At 35.4% G+C, this 16,048-nt stretch overlaps 1 protein-coding gene across 2 annotated transcripts; it reads left to right on the forward strand.

Annotated features, from left to right (window-relative positions):
- Positions 1–4,183: 4,183 nt before the first annotated feature.
- On the forward strand, positions 4,184–15,195 carry LOC145555967 (polypyrimidine tract-binding protein homolog 1-like). Of its 2 annotated transcripts, none has more exons than XM_081617672.1 (10): positions 4,184–4,618; positions 4,792–5,001; positions 7,765–7,827; positions 7,907–7,980; positions 8,190–8,285; positions 11,523–11,580; positions 11,653–11,757; positions 11,843–11,924; positions 14,477–14,589; positions 14,739–15,195. In XM_081617672.1, exons 1-10 carry the CDS (start codon positions 4,436–4,438, stop codon positions 15,114–15,116), a joined length of 1,362 nt encoding a protein of 453 aa, XP_081473798.1. In that variant the 5' UTR covers positions 4,184–4,435; the 3' UTR covers positions 15,117–15,195. The 2 variants fall into 2 exon arrangements, with proteins under 2 accessions (XP_081473798.1, XP_081473799.1); XM_081617673.1 differs by having other exon boundaries at positions 14,477–14,542; positions 14,739–14,873.
- The last annotated feature ends 853 nt before the right edge of the window (positions 15,196–16,048 follow it).

Below are 16,048 nucleotides of genomic sequence, written 5' to 3' on the forward strand. Positions count from 1 at the left end.
TATTTATGCAATGTTAATGATTGATTATTATGTTTTACCCTGGAGTATTATTTATTGGTGAACCTATCCCCTAGATCCTTTTATATATTGTTTTCTCCTTGTTCTCATTCTTCGTAGTTTAGTTTCATATTCGACTTATATATTGGTTACTTCATAATCTAGATTATATTAGTTAATTAGGAATAGAAAGACTTGTTTCCCTGTGGAGTTCGACCCTACTTCCCTATCTGCCTTAGTTAGAGGACTTACGTATTTATTTTTTATTAGGGGATACGGCTTTACCCTGTCACTTCTCTTCCAAAAATCTAGCTAATTCTATTTACAGAAAAACTAACTATAAGGAAGTTAGTTAGACGTTCCAAAAATAACCTCAAAGAGTGCGGCCCCTCACAAGTATGCGCGGCCGCTACAAAAAGGGTATGGAGCAGGGAGAAGGAAGGGGTGTGGCCGCTCTAGGGTCGCGGGCGGCCACGCATAGGCCTGGCGCGGTCGCTCCTCTCTCGTGCGTGCCCGCGAAGCTAGAGCAAGGGAAGTCCCTTGGTGAGGCCGAGCTTGTCCTCGTAAGCTCCGGATGAGCCATGATGCAATAAGCAGTAAGTTGAGCACTTCTTGGTGGGTTCGACACCACTCCTTCATGCCCACACGACATGAAGGTGCAACTTAAATGACCAAGCTCTTGAACTCATTTGCTCTTGGGCTTCAAATGGAGAAACGGGACCTCTCTCTTGACTTGAAAACTCAAATCAGAATACACTTAAGATTCTCGAACTCGCCAACTTCCTATAAACAAAGAAAATCAAACAAGTAAAGAAGAAAATGCAAAATATACTAGAAAAGCAAGAAAATATGAAAACTTCTAAGGAAATAGCAAAGTAAGGAAAATGTAAGTAAAACTAGAGAAAATAAAGTAAAAAGGGATACAAAAACCATGTAAAATCATCCTAAAAGAAGCCTAATGAGTGCCATAAATGACACTCATCACTTGTTTAGACTAATATGATTATAATTCAAGTGATTGCCAATAATAGATTTGTTTGTGCATTAATAATCAACCAACATAGATTAAACAGATTTGGGATTAATATATTAATTGTATGTTAGTCAGAAAGCGCAGATGAATATGAGAAGAATAAAGTAGAGGCCTATTTTTAGGGCAAGTTCAATCTCTTTTAGGTTGGATTTGTACCTTAATCCCCGAATATCCAGTCATGGTTCCAGACTACTATGAAGTTAGCGATCTCATGGATTGTGAAGGGGTGTAACCTTCACCTTGTGAACGGTTTACAAGTTCCGTCCTAAAACTTGTTGGCGACTCTTTTACTCTAGCTTCCTTCCCTTTGGACGCCACCATGCTTAAGTGTATGATCACAGTGGGGCTCAAGTTTGGGATGCTTGAAATATTCCCTTCAATAATATAAGCTGAAATCTTGAAGCTTCCAAATTCTGTTACAACAGAATATAATTAGTTATAATAAACTAAAGTTGATGTGGCAAGGATGCCAACTCCGCTATCACCAACAATACAAGCTTTTGATGTGAACTAGTTAGTGTCCCGAATGTCAATGTTTATTACTTCCTCCGTTTTCTTTTACTTGCAACACACCTTTTAGGCACGCAGTTTTAGGAGATGATTAGTGAGGATAAACGAGCGATTTTATCAATATAATTTTTACACGAAGATTAGAATAGGGTTAAGTATCATTTGTAAAAATTATAATGAATAATTTATCCGTTTACATTACATAAACCCGACCTCAAAACACGTGCCACAAGGCTGTGTTGCAAGTAAAAGAAACGGAGGAAGTATTAATTTATTGATAGTTTTTCACTCTTTTCAAATTATATTATATTAAGGAAAATTCGAATTTTGGTAACTTGAAAATGACCCTATTTGAATTCTCGCACCGGTTTAAATTTTTTATTTTATTTTATTTTATTTTGGTACCTATCAAAGTGTAAAATTATAGTTTTTGGTACCTCTGTTCATGTTTCATTAGTGGGGCCCGTTATCTAATTATTTAATAATTTAATTTATTAAAAAAAACTTTAAAAAATAAAAAAAACTTTAAAAAAAACCACCGGCCACTGCCACCCCTCCCCGTTAGCCACCTTTCCCCCTCCCCGTACTGGCTTTCGGCTGTCGGTGGCCAAATTTCTCAGGTGTCGGCCACCCCACCCCCTCCCTTACCCTCCTCCAATGTAAGCCATAACCCCTGTTTTCCCCCTTCCCTAAAACCCACCTAAACCACCGCAAAACCCTTCCCTCCCTCCCATGAACCTCGAATCACTCCTTCCCCCACCCCGAAACGCTAACGACTAGGGTTTTCGATGGTGGGGGATGAGTGTTTGGGGTTTTTCGGGAGTGGGGGATAAATGTTTGGGGTTTTTTGGGAGTGGGGGAAGAGTGTTTGGGGGGTTTTTTGGGAATGGGGAGGTAAATTAGGGAGTTTCGAGTGGTGGTGATGGCAACTGGAGTGTGTTCGGTGGATGCGTGCCTGGCCATGATGGTAGGCAGCTATGGCTGGGATGCATGCCTGGTCGCTGCGACAGGCTGCTGTGGTGGGTTGTGCACCTGGTAATTGGTGTTTTGGTGGCTAGAAGGTTGTTCTCGGGGTTGTCGACAGTCGTACAGGAAGTGGAGAGGGGGGCTAAGGATGGCTGGGAGGAGGTCGTTTTTCTCGGGGTTGCCGACAGCCGCACAGGGAGGGGGAGAGAGGGGCTAAGGGTGGTGGAAGGTGGCAGTACCCCACTAACGGAAAACTTAACGGAACACGGACTGAGGTACCAAAAACCTATAATTTTACACTTTGATACTTTGATGTGTACCAAAATAAAAAAAGTTTTAAACGGGTGTGAAAATTCAACTAGGGTTATTTTCGAGATACCAAAATTCAAAATTTCCTTATATTAATCTTTAACCTTAATATAAAGATAATATAGTTACTTTCCCTTTATTGTTGTGTCTTTATTATGGATCCAAAGAATCCAAATTATGGGAGAAACTTGAATTTTCAAGTTAATCCAAATATTCAATATATAAATAGTCTCATAGTCATCAAATTCAAGTGGCTTTGCAGTGGCATAATAATCAACCAAGATTAATAAGTCTAAATTACATACCTTAAATTCCTTAAGAATTCTATGCTAACCAAATAATAATACGAAGTAATAATTACACATTGAATTCCTCAATAATTCCATAGTAGTGGTATGCCTTGTTCGTTTGAGCTTCTGTTAGAGCAGTGAAGATTTCAGCAGAGTAGGGCAGATCAGAGAGATTTTAGTAGAGCATAACAGATGTTAGCAGAGTAGAGCATATTGAATTCCTGGGCTCAAAGCAGAATAAAAGATTTCAGCAGAGTAGATCAGAACAACTCTAAAGAATAAAGCCGTAGTGTGGTAGCAATAAAGAAGCAGTAGTATTACAATGCTAAACTAAATTTCAACGGGTGTGTTACCATTTGTAAGTGGAATTGAGAATCAATAAAGAAGAACTTGGGATTATATTATGGTAAAAAGAAGGAACCAAGTTTTGTGACCAATCTTATTAATGGGTTTGCCTCATCCTATAAAGCAATGACTATCTAAAATGGAATCTTCTTTCATTTTAAAGAAAATAATTAAATTTTCAACCTTAGTCATAATTTGCAATAACCTTGTTGTCATCAATGATCTTAAAGTTTCTTTCAATGAATTGGTACATAATATCCCTCTTCAATGATATTTGTAGTTATTTGCCCGATTCGATTCTACTCACGTCACATATATACATCCACCAATAACAAATCCAAGTTGTCGACAAAATTCAAAATCTCATTATAGACTTAAACTATATGCCCATTCTGTAAAGTGCTTTTGTGGAATAGATGAAATAATATGACGAGAATTAGTTAAGTTTTACTTTGTATGTTTTTTTTATAAACAGTCTAAGAGATTGAGTTGTACATGTTATAAATACGTTAGCATACATTCTTCTATACATTCGATTACACAAATGCAACTTTGGGTGAATTTTTTTTTTTTTTTTTTTTTTTTTTTATTTAGCTCATTTCAAATTTTTTTGTTGCAAAGAGTAACAAACCGGTAGAAAACTAGAAATTACCCTTACCTTTAGACACATCCGATTTATCACTACATAAGAATCTCTCAAATCATTAAAACAACCCTCAAAAAAAGAAAAAAAATAAAAAAAAAAGAAAAGAAAAATCTGTCTGTTAAAGCTGTAGACGAAAATATCCCAATCTCAGATAGCGGGTTAAATTATCTCATCATCCCACAAACCCAAACTTCATTCATCTTCATCGTTCATCAAAAAACCCTTTTCCCCCAAAAACTCCAACGAAACCCCTAATTTCTTCTTCTCTACTTTCTATCTTCGATCAATTTTGTGAAATTGAAATCTTAAAAGTCATCGAAAACCCTAGTTTTTTCTACGATGTCATCTTCTGGGCAACATCAGTTTAGGTACACCCAGACACCATCGAAGGTTCTCCACTTGCGCAATCTTCCATGGGAGTGTTCCGAAGAGGAGCTTGTTGAGCTCTGTAAACCCTTTGGTAAGATCGTCAATACCAAGTGCAATGTCGGCGCCAATCGTAATCAAGCTTTCGTCGAATATGTATGTGTTTAATTTTGAATTTATAGTCTTAAATTGGTTAATTTGTGAAATTAGGGCTTTTAAGTTTTGTGGGTATGATAGAAATTGTTTGAATTGTAGGTGGGATTAATGGGATGATTTATGATAATATTGTTGTGTAATGATTATTTTTGGAATTTGATGTATGATTGCAGGCAGACCTTAATCAGGCTATCTCTATGGTTTCGTATTTTGCGTCGGCTTCAGAACCGGCGCAAGTTCGGGGTAAAACTGTGTACATTCAGTATTCGAATAGACACGAAATCGTGAACAATAAGAGCCCCGGTGACATTCCGGGGAATGTGTTGCTAGTTACTATGGAAGGGGTGCAACCTGGTGACGTGACTATTGAAGTTATTCACTTGGTGAGTGTTTCCTTGAAGGCCTAAATTTCAATGCAATGATTTCTTCATTTTGTTTTACATTGTGATGAAACTGATGATGATATGTTGAAACTGCTGAGTCATGTCAATGATTGACTTTCAAACGAAACGCCTATTTATATGTTGTGCACTAGGTTTTTAGGATCACTAGACTTGTGAACATAGTTATGCCTAGGTTTTGAAAATAGTAATATGTGGAATACATCTAAATCGCTTGAATTTGTATAGTGATAAAACAGTATTGTATTGTGCTATATTGAAAAAGATAGGAAAGTCCCCCACCCCTTATAAATGCCTTATGATCTTTAATAACCGTGTCAAAATTTCTATTCACTGTCCGAATGATCATATGAGATAACTATTGTAATAGTCGGATTAAAATTACGTCATTTTGTAATTGCTAGATTGTAGGATTGTACAATATTTCTAAGGTCTAGAACATGATCTTAATATTTACTGTTATATCAATGGGTAAGGAAACCGTTTAAAATAAATAGGCTTTTATTTGATGTTATGAGCCTGATTGGTAAATTAGTTGTCCTTGGGACTTAGGGGCATATTGTACCTTGGATTTAGGGGGTGCTTCGAAGTTGATAGTTTGACAATTTATGTTAGGTTCAACTGATCAAGGAAAGAGAGAACTAAAGTATTGATAAGGCATTATGGCATAAGGATGGGATGCCAAGGATTATGTACGGGATAAAAAAGTTACAAGCCTTTTTGAAGAGAGTTAGAACATTATGCTATGTTATGAAATTCTGGTGGAGCAATCACGTGGTCTTTCTTTTTCCTGCTGTCTGATAGTGGTAGTATGTGAAGGCTAATCAGACTTAAAGAGAATCCTGGCTCTTGTGTACTTTTTACCATTGCTATCATGTGGAGCACACACAAAATAAATTGCAAAAGAGACACCATTGTCAAAACACTTTGATTTGCATTGCAGAACCCTAAATTTTTTTGTACCATAAATTTTGTAGCTGTGAGATGATCGGGACATTTATTTCCTTATGAACAATCATGTTATTCACCCTTTTTGTTCTTTGACAAACTCAAGCTAATATTATCAATGTATGTGCCCTCAGAGTGTGGATTGGGAAAGTTAGAAGTGGTGTCTATACATAAAAGAAATAATATGATGCCAATTGGAGAGCTGGAACATTTGCTGTAAGTACTGGCCTTAACAATGTGCTGATGTGTTAAATGAAGATAAGAAAATGAGATAAAGTTTCTTGTAACAGAAACAGTAGAAAAAAGAGAAAGATACCTGTCTTCCACAATTAGACTGTCAACAGAAGGTGCTCCTTTTCCTCATGAAATTGTTCATCTAATTTCTTCCATTTGCCTCCGTTCTCCCCCTCCTTCTGCAACCAAAGTTGCTTAGCGCCTCTCGCTTTACTATAGACCACAGAGTTTATGTCCCCGGGTCACTCATGAGTCATGCCTCATAGAATTGTTTGTTTTGGGGAAGTTACTAATTGCCATTGAAGCAGGAAAGACTCTGTCTATGAGAAGAGGTAAACCATATTGCTTGGTGATGCCTCTATGGATGGGTGTTGTGGAAAGTGAGTTGTTTGGTATGATATCTTTACCCATGTATCAGCAACATTTTGTGAATTCTTTGGGTATGTAGGGTTTTTTTTAGTAACTTAAATTACATGCTTTTGTTTGATTAAATTTTGTCTGAAGTTGTCCTTAAAACTTATTATGTTTGAATATGTACGAAATACGTAAGATAAATTAAATTGAGTTGATTTAAACAAGCCTATGTTATTCTAGCTGTGACCTAATAGTTTGAATGCTTTGAATTCTTTTTTTTATCTTTTAAGTGTTAAGTTCCTTGTTATCTTTATTCTCTCTGTTTTATGGACACTGATCTAATTTCTATTTCACTATGGTTCAAAGTGACTGCACTTTACTGAGTACCCTATGCCTTCGACACATTGCTTCTCTAAATGCTTTTCAGAAGAAGTGAGACTTATCAATATTAAAATGAACATATGTATGTAGAATACTTGGCACATCAGGTTTAAAACTCATACATTCAAAAGACCCAAAATCAAAACTACTTGCACCAGGACAAAATTTCAGCTTTTTTTGCCCACAAAATGGCTTTGCTTACACCAAGGCTGGATCTATTTTGCAGCATTTGGTGAATTATCGTAATAGCTAGGCTGGTAGCTCGAAGATCAATGTATTCAGATTGGTCTCACTTAAAGTTTTTCATATAGGTTAATTTTTCCTTTTCTTCACTTTTGTGGAAAAGTCCCATCATCTTTCATCAACTCTCTCTCTCAGTATCTTTTTTCTTGTCATCTTTCCCTCCTGTTCGTATCTTTTTCTGCCCTCCTGTTGTTTGGTGCTCTTTTTTTGCCATTAATATTGAATGTTCTTTCTGTATGAGTTGCTTTATGCTACAGCAATGTAATTGACTGTCCTTAAATTTTTATAGGCTGTCTTCTTTGTAATTGTGAATTTTGATTGGCATCATTGAATCACAGATGATGATGGTTCTTATTTAAATTCTTTTGTTGGAGAGAGTTTGGAATTAAAATCATGTGCGTCATACTGCTTTCTATGGTCTATCGTCACGCTTAAATATACAGGTCTTGTTCTGCACCTGATTCTAGTCTATTGCTAATTTCATAGTTGCTGATGAGAATCGAGATGAGCCACATGTTGTTCATTTGCTTATTTCATCCTATACTTATTGAGTTATTGTTCCTTTGGATTTTCTGTGTTTGAAAGGTATTTTCTGCCTTTGGATTTGTCCACAAAATTGCCACCTTTGAAAAGGCAGCTGGATTTCAGGTAAAGAGTTTGATCTTCCACCTTGTACTGTAGTGTTCTCCCTTTGCTATTGTCTCACTTTATTAATTTGGAATGGCAGGCGTTAATCCAATTCAGCGATGTTGACACAGCAAGTGCAGCAAAGGATGCATTGGATGGGAGAAGTATACCCAGGTATGAGGTCATTGCTGCCTTTTAATTTCCCTTTCCTTATCCTCATTTCAATTCGTGAATGATGTATCAATTTGCCAAGTATATAACCTGTATTTAGAGGTTGCTGTGTAATTGTGTATGGTGTTTTGGGAAAAAAAATATCTATATACTTGCTCTGCCTGTCAATTTCTTCTCTTATATTCTGATACTGACTAAACATTTTGATATAGGTATTTGCTTCCGGAGCATGTGAGTTCATGTAATCTGCGAATTTCATATTCTGCGCACACAGACCTGAATATTAAGTTTCAATCACACAGGAGCAGGTACTTTACTTTGCTGATCCATCACTGAGAAAGTTCATTGACTATTTTTTTGCTGAATTTAAAATTTCGTTTTATAAGAATTATGTATTGCCAAATTATTATGTCAATGCATGTATGGGAGAAGTGGCAAAAGCATTATTTAGTGAAGGGACTGGGAATCCCCACGATCATTTCCAGTCTTTATTTCTCTTATGACATAAACTGTGTAAAAATGATTCTTGCCTCTAAGCAATCCATTACCATGGTAGAACAACTTTAATTGTGTACTTTATTATAATAATATTAAAGAATCCATGGAAACTTTGAATCTCTCTCTCTCTCTCTCTCTCTAACAAGCTGTAGTGACTGGAGTCACTCCATTGCTTGGGACACTGAGATTTTTTTGTTATTGGAGGTAGTCCTAGGGATGTTGATCTCAACCCATAGAAGCCTAGTTACAATTACTACAACTACAGATACAGAAGAAATTGTTTATGGAGCAAATCACACTTATCAGACATCACTAAGGAGGTCCACATGATGTATATTATCATGTTTAAGATTAGAGATTATTTTGGGTGACTAATCCTTTTCCTTGTTAGTGAGGCTTAAGGATCAATTAGATATTAGAATGTTTGAAAAGAACTGCTGGCACTTTTATGATATTGTGTGGAAAGTTTTGATGATGTGTTTATTTGCTTCTTAGATTAACATTGGGAATCTGGTTTCATGTATGTTTGTTTTAAGGCTTATATTTCTCTGCACTTTTCCTAGCAATTTGCTTGTGTCTTCATGCTGTGGTGGTTCCTTTTTTAATTCTTTGTTAATATTCTGATCTTCACTTCTAGAATCACATAGGTGTCAGAATCTGAGTATTTTTGTGATTTAAGACCTATTGTCAGCTACTCCCTCCTTCCCACTTTCCATTTCCCCTTTTGCCCTCTTAATTATAATCTTTTAGAATCCCTCATTTTTTTTGGCTCTTATTGTACTGACTTGTTTAAATCATTGTGGTCCCTACTTTCTCTCACCTGAATTTAAAAACAATAAATAATGATGACTACCTTATCTTCTAATCACCCGTACAACTGAACTCAACTAAATCCCACTACGAAGTCCAAGAGACTTAGGTTTTTTTTTTTTTTTTTTTTTTGGTGGTGTGGATAGTAGATTGTAAATTGAAATGGCATGCAAAGGTTTCTTCTTAGAGATTTCCCTTTTGGTGCAAAGGAAGAAGGGAATCCGACTGTTATAGTGTAAAAAATGCAATTTATATTGGTTAATTAAATTTTGGGTTGATTTGTTTCGGATTAAGCCATTGAGGAAAGAATTTTGAGTGCTGTTGTGTATGGTTCAGGTTTATAGTACTTAAATGTTAATCAGTGTTGCCGGAGGTTCATGAACTTAATTGGGATTGGCTTGTATTCATGGCTTAGGTTGTGTTCTATTCAAGAAATTTTCACTTATCTTATCATACCAGAACTTATTAGATTTTATTTTAATTTTATTTTAGTTGTAATTTGTATTTGGGTAGCCCTATCAGAACTTATTTTTCCTGAATTGAACTTATTTGAACTTAACAAAACATTATGAACTTATTACACCTGAAATAAGTGAAAATTAGGTGAACAGAATAGACCCTTACGGAGTGTGTTCAGCACAGCTGTGTCCCAAGGTGAAAGGCAGATAGTTGGTTTATAGTATAATGGGCAACTTATGATTATGATTTGTGATTTTAGAATTAGGGCTCTTGCTCAGCTGTGAATCATAATGTCAGATTAAGCACAGCTGTGTCCCAAGGTGAAAGGCCGATAGTTGGTTTATAGTATAATGGGCAACTTATGATTATGATTTGTGATTTTAGAATTAGGGCTCTTGCTCAGCTGTGGATCATAATGTCAGATTAAGATTTAATTTGAAGGAAACATGAACTGTACTGCAAGTTTCTACTATTTTCTTCTCCTCTTTATCTCAAACAAGTCTAGCCTCATAATTTGTCACTTTAATGAATTGTTGCGGCCTCTGTACCCAGTGAGGTCATTGTTCTTGGGGTCTCTTGAGGAGAAGACATCATTGCCTTTATGTACCTGGCACCTAGGGTTCGCCCATAGCATTTTAAGTTAAGTGGTGATTTAGCATTTTAAGACATCATTGTCACTTTGTTGCTGCCTCTGTACCCAGTGAGGTCATTCTTCTTGGGGTCTCTTGAGGAGAAGACATCATTGCCTTTATGTACCTAGCACCTAGGGTGTACCCAAAGCATTTTAAGTTAAGTGGTGAATTAGCGTGATGTAGAAAGTTATAGCATACTTACCCTACCATTTTATTTCTCAGTTTAATTACTTCAATATTAGAAAGCGCAGCCATCTTGAATATTGCAACTGTCTAGCAAACTCCATAGGTTAACTGGCTACATCTCAATTTAATGAGGCCCATGCCTTGTATGATGGGGGAGTATATGCAGCGCTAATAATATAGTGGGATTGCTAAGTTGATTTAATGATTCACGTGAATTAGTATGTGTTGTATTTGACATTTTGGGACACTTAAACGTTTGGTTTGATGCCTGAAGTAGACACTAAATATGATATTCCTTATTTTTATGGATACTTTTAGGAGTTAGGACATGATATACCACCTGTTTAAAACGACCATCCCAACATCAATATATGCAGAAATATTTTGTGACATACTGATGAATACAAAGATTTTTCATTTCAGAAATGTTGTAAAACAAGGGAGAGTATAAGAAAGCAAGTCATTACTAACCATGCAATATAGCTGTATAATCAGAAAACGTATTATCTTAATTATTTTTTAGAAACTCCTCATCATCAGTCTATGAAAATTACTTTATTTAATTTCATTATAACATCAAAATTTGTATTAATTCTAATGATTTTTGTAGCAAATTCGCTTCAGTCATGAAATCCCATGTAGGCCCTAATTTTCAAATATGTGTGTGGATTCGTTTAATCACTCTTAGCAGCATTTTTCTCTAGCTATGTTAATTTTGAGGTGTAAAGTGGATCATGATTTATAAATCCTATTTACTGCTCCCTTTATGAATGTGCATTACCTCAGTATCTTTAATAGCTACTAGATGAGTAGATTCAGCTCTGCCAGATAATGCTACTTTTTATATGTTAAACAGTTTAATTTTATTTTTCTTTCACACTTATCTCAAATTATGAATCATCTGGTTTTGCTACTGTTGGAATGGTGCAATTTATTTAAAAATTTCTTATGTATCTGCAGGGACTATACCAATCCTTACCTTCCTGTGAACCCTACTGCTTTTGAAGGTCTTGTTCAGGTGCGTTTCTATATCATGCAAGTGAATTAACTTACAGTGTTACAGATATGCTGACTAAGTGTCTTTGTCTAGCCTGTTGTTGGTGCTGACGGAGTTAAAAAAGATCAGGAGAGCAATGTACTTCTTGCTGCAATCGAGAATATGCAATATGCTGTTACTGTTGATGTTCTTCATACGGTAATAAATTGTATCATCAGCATCACATTTTGGTTATTACAAGCGAGTTCTATTCATTGTTATGCTTATCAAATGATTTTTACAGGTATTTTCTGCGTTTGGCACTGTTCAAAAAATAGCTATATTTGAAAAAAATGGCCAGACACAGGCTCTAATTCAGTATCCTGGTAAGAGATTGCCCACTCCCACCACCTCATAAGTAATTTATCATCTTTGTGTTGTGTTGGTTTCTTTTTTCTGGGATATATTTGATCTATTTGGCTGTTCTTCCAATTTGCGATACTTTTTGGACCTTACATTCTGTATGTAGTTAACTAAATTGCCTCTTTTGAAAGATATATGACTGTTAGAAAAGGTCACATTTCTGTTTTTATTAGGAAACACTTTGAAAAACACCTCCCTCGTTATATATGCTCTACTGTACTTCTTTCTAATTCTTGATTGGATTTGGAGTAATACCCCATTCCTAGGCTGTATAGCTTCTCTGCATCTCTATAATATTTGGGATTTCAATGCGGTAAATTGTAACATGTTATTAACATAATTTTTTGCATGGATACCTTGTTTTAATGTTATGCTACTGACGTGACATTCTCAAATCATCCTTTTTTTTTTCGTGGGGGTGGGGGGATTTTGTGGTTTGAATGGACAGAATCAATTAAAGAAAAGTGAAAGTAATGGTGATTGTTACTTTTTTTTTTTTTTTTTTTTTTTTTTTTTTTTTTTTTTTTTTTTTTTTTTTTTTTTGGGGGGGGGGGGGGGGGGTGTCTAAGCTATGCCCTAGTGGTTGTTGAGTTTTTAAGGTGTGCCCATGTTTTTTCAAAATTACAAGATGTGGCCTCCAACTTAAGATGTTTATTTAATCGTAACCTCTGATGTTTATTTAATTGTAACCTCTGATGTTAACCCAACGTTAGTAGTTAGGTTAACTATTGATTATCCCACTTTATAGAGAATTTTCATGCCCAAAATGAGTTAGAATTATATAAGGGGATTGACATTAAGGGGTTGCCTGGATTACAAGTAATCATTTGGGGGTAGATTTTTAACACACCAACTATTAAGGAAAAAGTGATGAGTATAAGATTTTCAAGAGCTAATATTAATCAGGTTTGGGAGTTTTAATGGGTTAATCAATTCCAGTCCATTATTAACAAGCTTGGCTGTATTAAATCCAGGGCAACTACTTCATATTATCCCAAAAACCGCACAAATTGAAGTAATAATTAGTTCAATTTCATAAATTATGGCTAAATTGAAGGGTTAAATCACAAACCTAGATTAAATCACAAAATAAAACCAAAAAAATCGCAAAAATCAAATAACATATCATAGAATAAATCACAAACATCAATTAATGGATTTGTATTAAAATCCACAGATTAAATAACAAAAATAGAATGGTTAACCTTTAAATTAAACTTCAATTTGGGGCAATTTACAAAGAGGGAAGCAACTTCAAATCCAATTCTTCAGTCAATTTGTTCGAAGGAGGAGAGGAGGAGAGAGAAAGCTTCAGCCGCCTTAGCTAGGTTCGTAGTACAAAGGTTGGAGATAGGAAAGAGATGATGTAATTTTTGGGCTGATTTTTTAACCTGTAAAGTATTACCCTAGAGGGGCAGTGTAATGTTTTACCCCTGTTTTGGGGGGATAAATTACAGGCCCGAATAATTACCCTCATTCCAGGTATACTTAAAAGCCCATAATAATTAATTAACCCAGACAATATTATGGCTATTACCCTCAGGCGGCCCCTATGCATTTTTTCCACGCTTTCTCATCTACTTTTTCTTCTTTCTTCTTAATGCAGCCATTGATATGTCAAGTTCTCGGTGTACTTTTTCTCTTTTCTCATCCGCTTCTTATTACTTCCCATTTTCTTAGAATTACTAACTTTGAGTTAACGTCAAAGGTAAAGTTGATTAAATACCTTAAGTTGGAGGGCCCAGCTTATAATATTGAAAAAGCATAGGCAACACCTTAGAAACTCAACGATCTCAAGGATATAGCTTAGAAAAACCCTTTTTTTGGTTTTTTAATTTTTGAAGATGTTCATGATTCATCCAATCATCCTTTGTTGTATGGTTCAATTAACATATTGGAATAATCCTTTTTATGAACTGTATTTTTCCAAGGGCAAATGCTTGATAATTCTGGTCTCTTGAATGAGCTGCAGGCATGTTAATTGTCTTAAAAGCCAAGTTGTTAGTATGATTTGGTCAATGCATTTAAATTCTGTGACTTTGTTAGACAATCTTCTTTGTCCTTCAGCCATGTGTCTATGTTTATCATTTGATGCTTATATCTTGTAGAATTTTAATTATTTATATTTATTATTATTGACATCGAAGTCTTTTTTTGGTCTTAAAATTCTTGTTTCTGACGTAGTATTTGTTTCATCGATTCAGTTGGATGGAAAGACAATATCGATAGTCTTGATATTATAATTTTTTGATTCAAACTATCTCCTTGGTTAGAATTTTCACTGGGCTTTTTATATAATAATAATATTAAAATAATAATAAAACTTGGGGGGCTAGCTTTGGCGATCGTAATCTGTGATCTTTGCTTCTAATAATTCTTCATTTATACACTATGAAAATTGAAAAGATTGATGGTCTACTATGAAAAGATTGATGGTCTTTAGTGTCCTGCATCTTCCCTGCCTAGTTATGGAAGTCATTGAGGTTTCTAAGTATTTGTATTGTTTCTTTTTCAGATGTTAGTACGGCTTCTGTTGCGAAAGAATCTTTGGAAGGACATTGCATTTATGATGGTGGCTATTGTAAGCTTCATCTAACATATTCTCGTCATACTGATCTCAATGTAAAGGTATATTATGTGCTTTGTTTTAAAGAGAGTTGCAATACAATGGTTAGAATATACTTTGTAGAATTATGTTCATTTGTGCATGCTTCTTGAATTTATTGCTAATGAAAAATCCTTAATTTATGTGGTGGTTTTTCTGCCCCCTGTCATAGGCTCATAGTGACAAAAGTAGAGATTACACAATCCCAGAACCCACTATGCTAGCAGTGCAACAGGCTCCAAGTTATCCTGGAGCTCCTGCAGCACCATGGATGAACCCTCAAACAAGTGCGGGATATCCTTCAAATGGATACAGTAATGGTGCTAACATACCGCCTCAGAATCATGCGGCACCTGCACCCTCATGGGACCCATCGATGCAGCATGGTAGGCAAACATTTGTTTCAGTACCTAGCACGTTTCCTGGTCAGACATATACATCATCTCCTATGCCTGCGTATGCCTCTGCTCCAATTTCACCAGCCCCAGGCACTTCTATGCCAATGCCTGCACCTGGTGCTTCACGGGCTAGCCCATCTTATCACTCGTAAACATGTTTTTGTTTTAAAATTGTTATCTAACTGCTTGGTATCTCTTATTATATGAATTTTTGGAGTGAAGTTTGCATTATATCCTTAGATTCTCTTATAATGAGGCAGCTTTTCTACTGTTCATAGGTTTCCTTGACACACCTAAAGCTTCCCCGAAGAAGGGGAGTAAGGCATCGAATAACTGATATTTTTGTCTAGTCTGTAAGATTGAATTTTATCCGTCTGTGGAGCTTACTTCTAATGTTTGGTTCCTTCGTTCGAATTAAAACCAAAAAAAAGTAATAGATTACTTTCTACAGCATTCTACTGAATGTTTCCATAAATGATTTTCCTATAATTCTTAAGGGAACCGCTATAAATGTAGAGAAAGCTCCTCCAATATTTTTATGTGGAATTATACAATGTGTTGTAGCCATTGACTGGAGGATGTTGTCTTGAAATCTTTACAACTTAGACTTAGATATGGAGAAAATAAATGGCAAAAAGGGAAATAAATCAACAATTTTTTAATCAAATATGGGACACACAGTTAGAAATACAATATAGATCAGATGTGCCAAGCTAAGTTGCAATTCCACAAGAAACAAAGGACAAAATATATCGAAGTAACAAATAAAACTAAAGTTAAAAGCACATGAAATTATTCTCTTATACATAAGAACAGGATTTAATCAATAAGCATAATCTTAATTAACAAATATTGATATGTCTCACTTAGCTTTGTCAACTATCCAAATGAAATCCGAACCGATTAAAAATAGAATTTTTTGAAATCGAAAACTAACCCAAATTGTATTTTAATAAACTCGAAAGTGAATTGATTCGAATAATATATGTTTAACCGTATAAGAACCAAACTCATTAACGAACCGAACAATTCTAAACCGATCTGAAATACAACTGAACAAAAAAAAAAAAAGAATCGAATCGTT

Source organism: Chenopodium album, chromosome 8 (assembly GCF_948465745.1).
Source record: "Chenopodium album chromosome 8, dcCheAlbu1.1, whole genome shotgun sequence".
Lineage (NCBI taxonomy): Eukaryota > Viridiplantae > Streptophyta > Magnoliopsida > Caryophyllales > Amaranthaceae > Chenopodium > Chenopodium album.